Consider the following 15,095-nt stretch of genomic DNA (forward strand, 5'->3'; position numbering starts at 1 on the left):
AATTTTGCACTGGCATGTAGCCCGGCTGCTGGATCACGGCCAATGTTTAAGTTAAGATGTACAGGAGTAGGTTTTGAGGATGTGAAGGGTGGCAGGGTGGTGAAATAGAAAAAAAGATAAGAGGAACGATTTTCCTCTTTGAGATGTTAATCATGAATCAGGCCATTTCCTGACCCCCATTCCTGCCTTCTGATTCACCCGCATGGTCACCATATTTTCACCCCATCGACTGGGGTTTGACTCAGGGCTTCCTCTTCCTCCCTAAGCAGGCTTGAGGCAGGAATAGAGGTAGGCAGGTTAGAAGGCCTACCTCAATTCATGGGGATATCAACCCAATTCTGTACATGGGTGTTAGGCACCCTAACCCCCACCACCTTCAATCCCCCCCCTCCATGCCCCTCTATATCCCCATGCTCACTCACCTAGTATCAACTGTGGATAGAATTCATAAACTCTTGAATAATATTGTGAAGTCTTTGAGATTCCCTATAAAACGTTCAAAATAAACTAAAAAACATTCAAAAATATCTTCAAAAATATCAATTCTATTAATTGCTCATAAACTCTCAAGCAAAAGAGCTCTCAGTCCCTCTGACAGATGTGTCAACAACGATTGCTGAGTTAAATGCACTAGGGTTTCTGGAACTCAGCCAGGCATCCATAATGACATCCCATTGTACAACTGCATAAATAAAACCTCTGGAGCTGAATTCATTAAAACTTTTTTGTAACCGATAACCATTTTCTCCTATTTCTTTGCTTCAAAAGGCTGAGCAGAGGGTTGGACTTTGAATCAATGTAAAGATTAAAGCACAAATTACACATCTCAATGCTGTTGAATACAGAAGAGTACTTTATTAAGTGGATAATGTACTCTAATGCCTCTGAACATTTTTACAATGTTGGTCAATTTACTGACAACTTGCCTTTTAAGAACAAAGCCCCATCAACAATTACAACATTAAAACATACTTAAAATATCATACAGCTACTAATTATTACAGGCAAAGTAGGCAGCAACTTTAAAAATTAACTGTTAAAATGTTCCCAATTCCAGAACAGGCTTCCTTCATGATTCTTGAAAATGCTGACCTGACGCGCACAGTTCATAGAGGCTTTAGAAACCCACCCACCTGGCTGAAAATGTCAAACTCCAGGAAAAGGAAAATTGAGGTCGGCAGCAACACGGCAGTCCCGAAGTCCATTTTCCCACATGCCAGATCATGATCCATCACATTTGCCAAGCGTGCCAAAATAGTGGTTGGTTCGGTAGGAATCACGTGGCAACTTTGGAATTCCTTGCCCTCCCCTCCCACTTACTCGATTCATTGATGATTTTATATATAAATGCCTGAAGTACCTTTCAGGGATATTCAAAAATGCTCTCTTCTGCTGTAGATCTCATAATCAGGAAAATACAAGGAAATTACTGCTACAATTGGGTGATAGAGATGCCATACATCAAAGATCCATCTCCTTGTGAATTCCATGATCCACTATATGCTCTAAATAGTTGCCCCATGTATGTTAATACATTTTTTAGAAATTCAGTAAAAAGGCTAATTTTCCACTTTTCTATTTTGGAAAATGGTGAGCATCCTAGTTGATTGCACAGATGAGATGACAGTTAGAAATGTGAAAGAAATTGGCAGATAACATTACAGATGATTTAACAGATTGAGCATTTGGTAACACAGACAGAACATTAGAGAAAAGTAACTTACGTTTTGACTTAATGGGTCGAATTTTCAACAAATGCAAATGGCTTATGCACATTTTTAAACTATTAATATCCAATATGTGGTTTTCCAAGACAAAGTTTAGTTATCTTTTGAAGTAAAAACAATGACATATGCTGTACCTCAGAGTGAATTGCTCCACTGTTGAATTTGGTGTTAGAAACACAGAGATACTAAGGATCTCTCCAGGTTTTAGTGGTCCTTCTGGCAAGCGAATGAAGATATTCCCATCAAGCCGGTGCTCCTGAATTAACTGAGTTTGGGGAGGCTGGTACAAATTGATGCTTCCTATACGTAACAGAGGCTGCTGGTGAGATCCATCCTGCCTAAGGTTTTTCCCTTTGTGAGAAGATGCTTCACTGCCAGCATTACATTCTCCATTTCTATCTGGAGGATGCAAGGTGTAGTAGAGTTCAACTTGAAGATTTTCACTGATTAAATCCAAATTATCCATCGGTTTCTTCCTTCCCAGAGTTGAGGTGACAGAACCAAACCAGGCAAGTGGTAAGTCAACTTGGACTAGACATATGGCTAAGATTCCCCTTAGCCTGCAGGAACTCTGAATGTCTCTCACATCTCTGAAAGCATGAAGTCTAGCACACGGCAACTTATCCACAACATCAAAATCATCCCAATCTCGACCTGCCACATAAAATAGTACTTGGACAAGTGGTTGGTTAAAGGGAACCCTCTGTTGGATAATAAAGGCTCTGACCTTCCAATTCATGGTGAATCGGTCCAGCACTTTCAACGTACTGGTGGGCTGAAGTATATCTTTCGGGAGAGTACGATCCATGGAGAAAGGTCCTAAAGTGGCATTCACCACTGGAAGTTCCTTTGTCTGAAATACAACAAAATGTTCCAAGCGTTGGAGTGACTTTGTGCTGTTCCAGTGTGGATTTGGTTTGTCCTTATTTAGGAAAAAGGCTAGCTGTACATTTGAGAGCTTGTAATTCACAGGAAGATAGGCTGGGGATGTGTAGAAGCTCTGCAATCTTTCTGAACTTGTAGGCAACACTTTGCTGTGAACTGCAAAAAGAAGAGGCAAAACTGAAACGTCTGTTTAAAAAGTGTTGAATGTTTCTAAATTTCAATAATAATTCCATACAGCTGACATATCAATTAGTTTGGATAACAGTAGAAATAATTGGGAAAGAGCAGCACAACAGTTTTAAAAGTCTGATGCAGAAATTGAAAGTTTATTAAGCAATTAATAGTAAAATCTGTTCTAAATAAAGGAATTCTGAGATTTACCAAAAAAAGACTGTTACATAACAAAATTACAATACATGAACTTCATGTTAACAAACTAAAAGCACAAGGAACTGGATTCTCCGTTTCTGCGACTAAGTGTTGACGCCAACGGAGAATCTGTGGATTTCTACAACAGGAAAATCGGCGCCACACCTGCACTGATTCCGCTACCGGTGAGGGGCGAGCACCAGCGGCGCGTGGAACACCATCGAATCCAATGAAAAATGGTGTGGGATTCACCAGGTCCGTGATGGACACTCGCAGGGCTGACAAGCTGCAACCGCGCATAAACAATACACTCTCCTCACACACACTGATCGAGGCCGAAAAGATGTGACAGGTTTAAAGCAGGTTGTCAGCGGCATGCGCAGCTGCATGACTGCCTTGCCGGCTGCGGTAATGGTGTTGATATCCATCCACCCTGACCCTACAGCCCATCTCCTGGCCACCCACACTAGTCTTCCCGGCCCTGGCAGAAGCCCCCCCAGCCAGCGGCACGACTGTCAGCAAAGTATGGCGGTGCTAGACATTGTCTGTACGCCCCACCTCTCTCTCAGCAGCCACCACGCCAGGTTCACGATGTTTGAGATCACACATGGACTGCAACGTCGGGAACTCGGCCCAGCAGAGGCAGAGAATCGCGGATGGACCCACTAATGATATGCAAATGGTGATTAGAGTACGTGTGGCATGCATTGCATTGACGCCGTTTTCAAGGAGACAGAGCATCGCGATTTGGCATTATTATTATTATTTTGGCATCGGCAGCTATTTTCCGCCCAATCACACGCCCCAATTTCAGCGTCGGCTAATGGAGAATCCCACCCAAGATTTTTAGAATTTCACAGCAGAACACTTTCAGCTTTTTATTTCTAATGTACTTCCAAACTTATTCAAACAATGGCCTAGGAATTAGAGCGCAATTCTGATAGAATAGAAAGGAAACCCGAGGCAACTTCATCTTGAGATACTCTCTGAAGAGGTTTGAATTCAATCATATAAATGGCCACAGCTACAAGGTCAACCTTATGGACAAGGCCCTCCAAAATGATTGCTAGCGGCAGTAGCTCCAGCAGGCATGGTATCTATATATTTCTCATGCACTCTTTTCATTTAATTCAATTTACCTTGACTTAAATTTCCCATATGATAAACAGGTGCTAATTCCTATTAAAACATTGTTGTTATGCCAGCTGTTTCTAAGCATCTGTCTTGAATTCCATAATTTGCAGCAACGATTATACCAATGTGTAAATGCTTAATAGATTGCATCAATTAGTTTGCATAATAAAGAGAGAAACTTGGTCCATTTATGAAAAATGGTCAGCTCACAGCTTCCTTGATTGAGGCTCAATCAGGTTGTTTCAAACCTTGGTATCATATTTGATCCCAAGATGAGCTTCTGACCACATATCCATGCCATCACCAAGACTATCTATTTCCACCTCTATTAAATTGCCCGACTCTGTCCCTGCCTCAAGTGACCTGCTGCTGAAATCATCATCCATTGTTTTGTTACCTCTGGACTTGACTATTCCAAAGCACTACTGATCACAATCCTATGTTTTACCCTCCAAGTTGAGGACATCCAAAACTCTGCTGTTTATATCACAACTTGCCCCAAATTCCGCTCACCCATCACTGTAACCTACACTCGCTCCCAGTTAAGCAATGGCTTGATTTTAAAATTCTAACCTTTTTTTCAAATGCCTCATTCTTCCCTATCTCTGTGATCTTGTCCAGCCCCATAACATTTTGAGGCATCACCATGCCCCTAATTCTGGCCTCTTGAGCATCCCCAATTTTAATCACTCCACCATTGGTGCCTGTGCTTTTAGCTGCGAAGCCCCAAAGCTCTACAATTTCCCTCCAAACCACTCCACCTCACTTTCCTTCTTTAAGACAATCCTTAAAACCTACCTTCTTGGCTTTGGTCATTAGCCCTATTGTTTCCTTACGAGACTCAGTGTCACAGCTTATTTTATAATGCTGCTGTGAAGCACCTCGGGACGTTTTATTTTGTTATGTTTTAGGATTAATTGACTTGACAAATGATAAAATAATTGACAACATGGAACAATGGAACATTGGACTCTAAAATAAGAAAGAACAAGATGAATGTCTTACCGTATTGGTGAGAATTACAGCAAAGTAAACTTCGGGTTTTGAAATTCGTGAAATTTACAGAAAATACAAAGGGCAGGATTCTCTGATCTTGGAGCAGCGATCATGCGCCCCACAGGGGGCCAGCACGGCACTGGAGAGCCTCACGCTGCTCCAGCTGCCGATATGGTCGTCAGAACGGGCGCCGCGGGTCCACACATGCGCGCTATGGCCGGTGTGAGTTCACGCATGCCGGCCCCGACGCAACATGGCGGAGAGCTACGGGGGGCCCGGCACAGAGTAACATAGGCCCCCACCCGGATAAGCCTGTCCGCCAATTGGTAGGACCCGATCGCGGGCCAGACCACCGAGGAGGCCACCCCCGGGATCCCCCCTCCCCCCCCACCAGGACGCTCCCCGCAACATGAACGCTGAGGCCCCGCTGGGTAGGACCATACGAGAACGGCGCCGGCGTTACTCTGCCTAACTCGGCGGGCACTCGGCCCATCGCGCCGGGAGAATCGCCGGGGGGCTGCTCACTGGCGCCGCGCCAGCGCCAATTCACCGGTCATTGGAGAATCCCCCCCCCCCCCACGGCGATTCTCCGACCCGGCGCGGGCTCGGAGAATCCCGCCCAAGATGTTCCAAAAATATATATCATAACAAGAATCAAGAGCGAAATTCTCCATCCCGCCCCGCCACATTTCTGCCCCGACCCGCCGGCGGGATGCTCCGTTACACCGGCCGGTCAATGGGGTTGCCCATTGTGGGGCAACCCCACGCCGTCGGGAAACCCCCGGGCGCCGGCAAAACGGAGACTCCCGCCGGTGGAGAATGACGTCCAGTATCTTTGGTAGAATGAACCTGCACTTTAGCCAATACAGCACTGTCAAAATATAGTTCCCAGAGAAGTTGTTCCTCATTGAAACTTTAGCAGGAATAAACTATAATATGTATATCTTATTTGAAGATTCAAGACAAACTACCGGCTGGATTCTCCCAAAACAGGGCTAGGTGTTGCTGCCGTCGTGAACACCGTGGAGTTTCACGCCGGCATCATTGGGTCCCCAGGTGGAGCCATTCTACGGCCCACAAGGGGCTAGCATGGGCGGGTCATGCAACGCATGATGGACCAGCAGCCAGTTCAGTCATTGATGTGACGCCGCGGCTCCAGTTAAGAATTATCCCCATACATGTGAGGCACGATCAATTTGGCTGGAGACGAAGTTGAATTCAAACTGAGGCTTTATTAGTATCTGATGCGTGGCCTCCTGACGAAATGGCTGCGAGCTGAACGCCACGCATATTTATAACCTGGCTCCTGGGCAGAGCTAGCATACAGGTGAACCTGTAGTGCAGGTTCTACCGTACAACCCTTAATATAAGAACACAGTGGTTTACCACATGCATCCCCTGTTAAAGTTGAGTCCGGCGGTGGTGTTGGATAACTATATACAATTCGCAATCGTTAATATTTACAGAACAGTAAAATAATGTCTCTGGTCATCCGTTGGGCCGTCAGAGGTTCAGCCGGTCCGGCGCCTTGATCTTCCTCTGGGATCGACAAAGTGGAGCCGGCGATGTTGGTGCTGTCGTGGTCGAAGTTGGCTCCGGGATCGTGCCGAAATCCTCTTCATCAACGGGGGTAGCCAGGCGGAGGACAGACAGTCCTAGGGGGGGGGTGATGGGGGCGGTGGGGGAGGGGAGGGTGGTGCCGGGGGCGACGTGGGTGGTGCGGGGGTGGAACCTGCTGGTGCCAGGTCCCTGAGGGGGAGGGTATCCTGGCGGCCGTCGGGTACTGTGCGTTTGCGTGGAGCAGGTGCACCCTTTCCACCAACAGATCCGCCTTGTGGAGCCGCACATGTTAATGGAGAAGCACGGTTCCCGAAGCTGTGAGCCAAGTTGGGAGTGATACCCCGGATGTGGACTTCCTGGGGAAGGCAAAAAGACGTTCATGCGGTGTACTGTTAGTAGCAGTGCAAAGTAATGAGCGAATGGAATGTAGTGCATCAGGGAGGACATCTTGCTAGCGGGAGGCCGGGAGATTTCTGGACCGTAGGGCCTGTTGAACGGCCCTCCATACCGTCCCATTCTCCCTTTCTACCTGTCCGTTTCCCCGGGGGTTGTAGCTCATCTTTCTGCTGGAGGCGATACCCCTGCTGAGCAGGAACTGACGTAGCTCATCACTCATGAATGAGGATCCCCTGACACTGTGGATGTAGGCGGGGAAGCCGAACAGAATGAAGATCGAATTAAGGGCTTTAATGACGGTGGCAGACGTCATGTCGGGACATGGGATGGCGAAGGGAAAACGGGAGTATTCATCGATCACACTGAGGAAATCCACGCTAAGGCGTTCAAAGGGGCGGGAGGCCTTCACCAGGTGCACGCGTTCCGGCCGGTAGAAGTGCGGTTTGCACTCCGCACAGACCTGGCAGTCCTTGGTGATCGTCCTTACTTCCTCGATAGAGTAGGGCAAATTTTGTGCTTTAATGAAGTGGTACAACCGAGTGACCCCTGGGTGACAAAGGTTGTCGTGCGGGGTCCCGAGTCGCTCTACCTGTGCGCTGGCATATGTACCTCGGGATAGGGCGTCTGGGGGCTCGTTGAGTTTGCCAGGGCGATACTTAATCTCGTAGTTATAGGTGGAGAGCTCGATTATCCACCGCAAGATTTTGTCATTTTTGATCTTGCCCCGCTGTGTGTTGTTGAACATGAAGGCAACCGACCGTTGGTCAGTGAGGAGAGTGAATCTCCTGCCGGCCAGGTAATGCCTCCAATGTCGCACAGCCTCAACGATTGCCTGGGCCTCCTTTTTGACGGATGAGTGCTGAATTTCAGAGGCATGGAGGGTGCGGGAAAAGAATGCCATGGGCCTGCCTGCCTGGTTGAGGGTGGCGGCAAGGGCGACGTCCAATGTGTCGCTTTCTACGTGGAAAGGAAGTGTTTCGTCTACAGCGTGCATTCTAGCTTTGGCAATATCAGCTCTGATCCGGACGAAAGCCTGTGGGGCCTCGGCCGTTAGGGGGAAATGAGTGGACTGTATGAGTGGGCGGGCCTTGTCCGCATAGTTTGGGACCCACTGAGCGTAATACGAGAAGAACCCTAGACAGCGTTTGAGGGCCTTGGGGCAGTGGGGGAGGGGAAGCTCCATGAGGGGGCGCATGCAGTCGGGATCGGGCCCCAGAACTCCGTTCTGGACCACGTAGCCGAGGATGGCTAAGCGGTTTGTACGGAACATGCACTTCTCTTTGTTATATGTGAGGTTGAGGAGAGTGGCGGTGCGGAGAAATTTAGCGAGGTTGGCGTCGGGGTCCTGCTGAACATGGCCGGAGATGGTCACATTGTCTGGGTACGGAAACGTGGCCCACAAGCCATACCGGTCGACCATTCGGTCCATCTCCCTTTGGAAGACCGAAATCCCATTGGTGACGCCGAAGGGGACCCTAAGGAAGTGATATAGCCGGCCGTCTGCCTCGAAGGCGGTGTATGGCAGTCCGATTTATGGATGGGGAGCTGGTGGTAAGCGGATTTCAGGTCCACCGTTGAGAAGACCTGGTACTGTGCAATCTGGTTAAAAATGTCAGATATGCGTGGGAGGGGGTACGCGTCGAGCTGCGTGTACCTGTTGATGGTCTGGCTGTAGTCCACGACCATTCGGTTTTTCTCCCCAGACTTAACCACTACCACTTGAGCTCTCCACGGGCTGCTGCTGGCCTCAATGACACCCTCCCGAAGCAACCGCTGGGCCTCGGACCTGATGAAGGCCTTATCCTGGGTGCTGTACCGTCTGCTCCTGGTGGCGACGGGTTTGCAATCTGGAGTTAGATTGGAAAAGAGGGAAGGAGGATCGACCTTTAGGGTCGCGAGGCCGCACACGGTGAGGGGTGGTAAGGGTCTGCCGAATTTAAGGGTCAGGCTCTGGAGGTTGCACTGAAAGTCCAGGCCAAGGATAAGTGCAGTGCAGAGGTTATGGAGGGCGTAGAGGCGAAAACCGTGGAACTCTATGCCTTGGACTGTGAGCGTGACCGTGCAGTACCCCCGGATCGCTACGCGATGGGATCCGAAGGCCAGGGAGATACTTTGATTGGTAGGGTGTACTTTAAGGGAGCAGCGCCTTACCGTATTTGGATGTACAAAGCTCTCGGTGCTCCTGGAGTCCAGTAGGCAGGAGGTCACGTGGCCGTTGGCTTTCACGCTGGTGGATGCGTTGGTCAGAGTGTGTGGTCGGGACTGGTCGGTTGCCATCAATGCGAGTCATGGTTGATCGTCGGGTAGTGAGGCGGCCGCTGAGTCGGGGTCCTGAATCGCCGTTGGTCTCCATGTGCTGCGGGGTGGACATGATGGCGGCGCCCGGAGGTCACAAAATGGCAGCATCATGGAACGCACGTTGCGGTGGTGGAGCAAGATGGCAGCGCCCATGAAACGCACGTGTTGTGCGGGGGAGAAGATGGCGGCGCCCATTGCTCGCACATGGCCTGGGGAGGAGGGGAGGATAGCGGCACCCATTGTCCGTGATTGGGGGGGTGGGGGCGACGGCTGCCGCTCAGCGGGCCTGGCACACCGCTGCGTAGTGGCCCTTCTTCCCGCAGGCCTTATAAAGGGCAGCGCGGACCGGGCAGCGTTGGCGGGAGTGTCTTTTTTGGCCACAAAAATAGCATCGGGGCCCCCCGGAGATCACTGGCTGGCGGGTAGCGCAGGTGTACCGGGTGGGTAGTGCCCCCGCTGGGCGGCTGCCTGTGGGGCTCATGAAGCGTAGGAGGCGTGGGCCGAGCGGGTGGGGGTGTAGGACTGTACATTGCGCAGGGCGACCATCATGGAAAGCGCTAGTGTTTTAGTCTCTGCGAGGTCGCTCCTTCTAGGAGCAGCTGCCTGATAACATCGGACCTAATCCCAGTTTCCCTCATAAGGAGATCTGAGTGCTCCTTAGCTGTAACGTCCTGGAAGTCACAGTCCCGCACTAGTGGGATCAGGGCCCTCCAGAAGTCCTCGATTGACTCACCACGTAGTTGAGTACGTGTTGCGAGCGCGTGTCTGGCGAAGAGCGTGTTCGTCTTCTGCTCATAATTTTCTATGAGTCGAGTCATAGCATCAGCGTAATTGGGCGCATCCTGGATCAGCGGCAAGATTTTGGAGCTGAGTCTGGAGTACAAGATTTGAATCTTCTGAGCCTATGGAACAGGGGTCAGCGCCGCATTGATATACGCTTCAAAGAAAGCTAGCCAGTGCTGAAAGTCCTTTCTGGCGTCACTTGCGTGTGGATCCAGCTGCAGTCGATCTGGTTTAATCCGGAGGTCCATCTTCTGAATCAGATACTAATAAATTGAGGCACGATCAATTTGGCTGGAGACGAAGTTGAATTCAAACTGAGGCTTTATTAGTATCTGATGTGTGGCCTCCTACAGCAGCTGTCAAAATGGCTGCGAGCTGAAGCCCACGCATATTTATAACCCGGCTCCTGGGCAGAGCTAGCATGCAGGGGCCCAGGTGAACCTGTAGGTGGGTTCTACCGTACAACCCTTAATATAAGAACACAGTGGCTTACCACAACACACAGCGTCACAGGCAAGATGCCGGTCAGCAGAGCAGCGTGCAATTTAGGAACGGGGAGCTAGAGACCGTCCTGGATCGGGCCGCAGGACAGCAGACACCATTGTTCGCCGTGCGTGGGCGGAAGTGGCCGACAGCGCCAAGGGGGCGGTGGCTCGGACAGCAGACCAGTGCCGAAAGAAGCTCCTCAGGGCAGCCAGGGTGAGTACCCAACACTGTGCCCCTGACACCAATCCTCCGACCCCCCACACACTCACATGTGTGCCCACCCCTCACCCCATCAGCCCTCACCCCACACACCAACAGCACTCACCCCTCCACCTCTCACCCCACACACCAACAGCACTCACCCCTCACCCCACACACCAACAGCCCTCGCCCCGCCACCCCTCACCCCACACACCAACAGCCGTCACCACCTCACGCCTCACCCCCATCCGCATGTTTATCCATACATGCATTGTGTCTTACAAGAGCAGCCGGCGATGGGCCCGGTCCATCCAGGGCCCTCCGCCCCCAGCCAGTGCCAGGTCCCGTGCCTCCCAGCCGCCACGCCGAGTTCCCGAACGGCTGGGACCACAAGTCCCCCGTGCCATCGTGAACTTAGCCCATCGGGGCGGAGCATCAGGGGAGGGCCTTAAGGTGGCGTCCTGAGGCCATCCCAACAGCAATGACGCCATTTTGTGAGGGAGCGGAGCATGTGCAACCTGCTTGAAACAGGCGGCTCCCCCGATTCCATTGTAAAAATGGATTCTCCGCCCGATCGCCGATTACGAAACCAGCATCAGGAAACGGAGAACCTCACCCAGTGTTCTTTTTCTTGTGCTTGTGATGTTGCTGTCATGTCTACTATGCCCGAAAAACTGGTTTGATTTCTGGGGCTGTTTCACGAATGATGATGCTAGTGCCAGAAATCACATCCGGCACCGGGGTGGAGAATCCACTTCCGCGCACAGAATTGGGACCGGCACCGGTTCCCCGATTCTCTGGCCCCCGAAAAGCAGCGTACTTGGATCTCCTACCTGCAGCTATTGCTGGAGGCCCGCTCCGCCATTTTTCACCCCCAACCGGCCGAAGTCCCGATGGCATGTATCTATGTGGTCCTGCCGTTCGGGATACTCGTGTGGCGGCTGCGGACTAACTTCTCGGCTGCTGTGGTCGGGGGCGGGCCGATCGGAGGGCTGGGGGGCCTCATAAGGGCCCGGGGCAGTCAGGGTCGGGCGTGCGGCCGATCGGGGGCATTATTTGGGAGGTCCACCTCCACGGTCTGAGTCCGCCATGGATCACAGCGCAGCCGCTGGAGGCCGTCGCAGTGGGCATGTGCAGCCTCTGACCGTATCTGCAGCAAAAGCTGCGAGCTTCCCGACGGGTCACTGCTAGGCCCCTGCAGGGCTATGAATATGTGGCCCTTTCACGGCAGTTTTTCTGTCGTGAAAGACCACAGTTTTTACGACGGCGTGGGGACATGGTCCCATAAACGGAGTATCCAGCCCCTGGTCTTTGAGCAAGTACCAACTCTGCTAATTTGTCGGAATGATGCTTCTTTCTGCTCTTTTTCTTCCTGGCATTAGCACCATCATCCGTGAACTTGGTATGACACACACATCTGTCTGTGCTATCATGAATGGTATATGTTCTTCAAACAATGTCCTGCAGTCCCTTGCTCGGGTGCTATCTGGATTGCTTTCCATACTGCATGGTTTATCAAGTGTGGCTGCAAGTCCCAACACTTTGTGCAAGTTCTGTTGTTCTGTAGTTACACTTTATGTTCGCAAGATCAGTTCCATTTGGCTTATCTGATTGACCTTTTGAATTTTTTTAATATCAGTTTCCTTTGGATTATCTGACTTATCTTTGATCTTTTTGTGTTTCTCATCTGGATTCAACTCCAAGATGTCTTCATTTTCTTGTTGGCTGTTCACAAGTGATGTGCTCTCAACTGATTTGTTCACTGTTGTACTCTCATTGTCAGCCTCTGCACAGTCCAGCTGAGAATTATCAGTCTTGCCGTCGTCCTGCACAGATTGTATGCTACTTGTGATCACGTCGTCACCAGTGGTAAATAAAGTTGATAGACGTTCATAGTCTTCCTCTTCTTGCTCATCGTCTGATTCTTCACTTGTATCCGATGTTGCAATGGCGTGTAACTCCATCTGGTGATCAGTTGTGTCACTCTTCACTGAACCAACACATCGATTGGCGCTGTGAATCCTTTCCATAAGATTCAGCATTAAACAAGCATCAACACCTAGTAGAGACGATTTATTGGCATCAACTATTTCAAATTGCATTGGCAGGTGGATATCATTGTTGCTTACTGTTAAACAACACGATCCTCTTGTACTAATGATTTTGCCATTATTGTCCCTCAATTGGCATTTAGTAGCTTTAATTCGAGGAGGACACTGTACTTTAGAGAGGTCTGATTCCATGATCAAATTAACCTGAGCTCCAATATCCAACTTGAAAAACATTTTTGACCCATTTCCTCTTAATGGTACATTCCAATCTTTCTTTATATGAACAGATGATATCTGCTTTAAATATCGTGTTTCAGCATTGTCAATTTTGTTGACTGTATCAACAAAGAATGTGTCTTCTAAATCATATTGTTGTACTTCAACATCAGAATGAGAAATTTCTTCTTCATTTGATCCGTTTTGCACACTCCTAATCTTCATGGCATTGTTAAAAGAGCTTTTCTTTTTAATCTGATGCATTTTTTCACTTTAACGGCACACGAAGCGTAATTGCCACAGTCCGTGCATACTTTCCCAATTGCTAGGCAGTTTTTCTCTGGTGGGCGTGGTCACAACCTATGCACGTCATGACGCTCATGACACCATGCGCATGTGCAAAATGGTCGACTTCCGGAACGTGTTGATTCTTCAACTGCGTATGTGCGAAACAATCTACTGATTTGTACCCGTTCTTTCAACATATATCTCTCATATGTTCCGTTAATTTGAGCCTTACAATGCAGATCAAACCTTTTCATTACTGCATTAAAGTTTTTCTTCTCGTCACTATTTTCAAAGTCAAACACATTAAACAGTTCTATGGCTTGGGGTCCAGCCACAGTGAGAAACAGTGCAATTTTTCGCTGGTCACTGGAGATGAAGCAGAGAGATACAACTGAAACATTTGCTTAAAATCTCTCCAATTTACATCTAGTTTACCAGAGGTTTTGAAGTGTTTGGGACTCTGCAGTCCTTCCACCTCTTGTTTCACTCTGTGCTTCTAGATGCGACTGGCTTGTAGAGTGCGATGGGTTTTCTTTTCACAAAGATTTTTATTTTCTCGACTATTTTCTTGCTAATCTAACCAAACCTAATTTAAAACCTTTATCAATCACCCCTGCTACCATGTTGTGTTCTTTGTTTTAGTTCTTTGAGGGTGGTGAAGGTTGTAGTGTCAACACAGAACAGCAAGCTGTGTTTAATAAACAAATCTAATTTATTACACTACACTGAATTGGATTCGAACATATTACAAAGGAATTAGCTAAGTAAAGATTACACTACACATCTACACTATTAACTATACTATTAGTTCAACTATCTCACAACTACTCTATCTTGCTCTCCCACTCTCTCCATGTATCTCCATATATCTCCCAGAAGTCTAGGAGGCATGTGATATTTATATGCTTGCTCGATTGCACCATCTAGTGACTAGAGTAGTAACATTACATTAACCCTTTATGTGCTTTACAATATCCACATATTGTGACACAGAGTATACATATTACAAAAGGATGGACAGTTATATATTTTTTCCCTCAGAAAAAGGCTGAGGGATGAGCTAGGAGAGATCTTTAAAATTAAGAAAGATTTTGCTAGAGTGGATAGAGAGATGTTGTTTCCCGCATTGAGGAGCGCATAACTAAAGGCTATTAATATAAGATAGCCAGCAAGAATTCTAGTAGGGAATTCCAAAGTTTTATTTGGCAGTGATGACTTTACTTATCTTACTTGCAAGGCAAAGATTGAGAACTAAATATCTCAAGATTCTTGACTGTTAGAAGAGATAGGAGTAGCGACGAGAATAAAGTATGGGGTGAAGACAGTGGAGAAAAGAGTCTGAGCTCAGCACATCAAGATGTAGAATCAGTTTGGGCAGAGCTAAGAAACAACAAGGGGCAGAGAACATAGATGGGAATAGTCCATAAGCCCTTGAACAGCAGTTATAGAATCAGTCAGAGTGGAAATCAAGAAATTAGTGGACCATGTAATAAAGATAATCCTGGGAGACTTCAATTTTTATATAGACTGAGCAAACCAAATTTGAGTCAAGAGTGTGGAGGATGAGACATGGAATGCATACAAGATAGTTTCCGAGATCAACATGTCAAGGAACTAACTAGGGACCAGTCTATTTTGGACTGCAACAGCGTTAATTAGTACATTGTGTTTCAGAATGAGACTGATTTAGTTAAGTCCAAAACTG

At 48.4% G+C, this 15,095-nt stretch overlaps 1 protein-coding gene across 2 annotated transcripts in view; it reads right to left on the minus strand.

The window, feature by feature from the left end:
• Window positions 1–15,095, minus strand: part of tmem132e (transmembrane protein 132E) — a 951,562-nt gene that overhangs the window by 723,221 nt on the left and 213,246 nt on the right. For both annotated transcript variants that reach the window (XM_072469324.1, XM_072469323.1), the window contains exon 2: window positions 1,862–2,768. In XM_072469324.1, the coding sequence (XP_072325425.1) occupies window positions 1,862–2,768 (907 nt within the window). The remainder of the gene's footprint in view (window positions 1–1,861; window positions 2,769–15,095) is intronic.

This window comes from Scyliorhinus torazame, chromosome 12, assembly GCF_047496885.1.
Source record: "Scyliorhinus torazame isolate Kashiwa2021f chromosome 12, sScyTor2.1, whole genome shotgun sequence".
Classification (NCBI taxonomy): domain Eukaryota; kingdom Metazoa; phylum Chordata; class Chondrichthyes; order Carcharhiniformes; family Scyliorhinidae; genus Scyliorhinus; species Scyliorhinus torazame.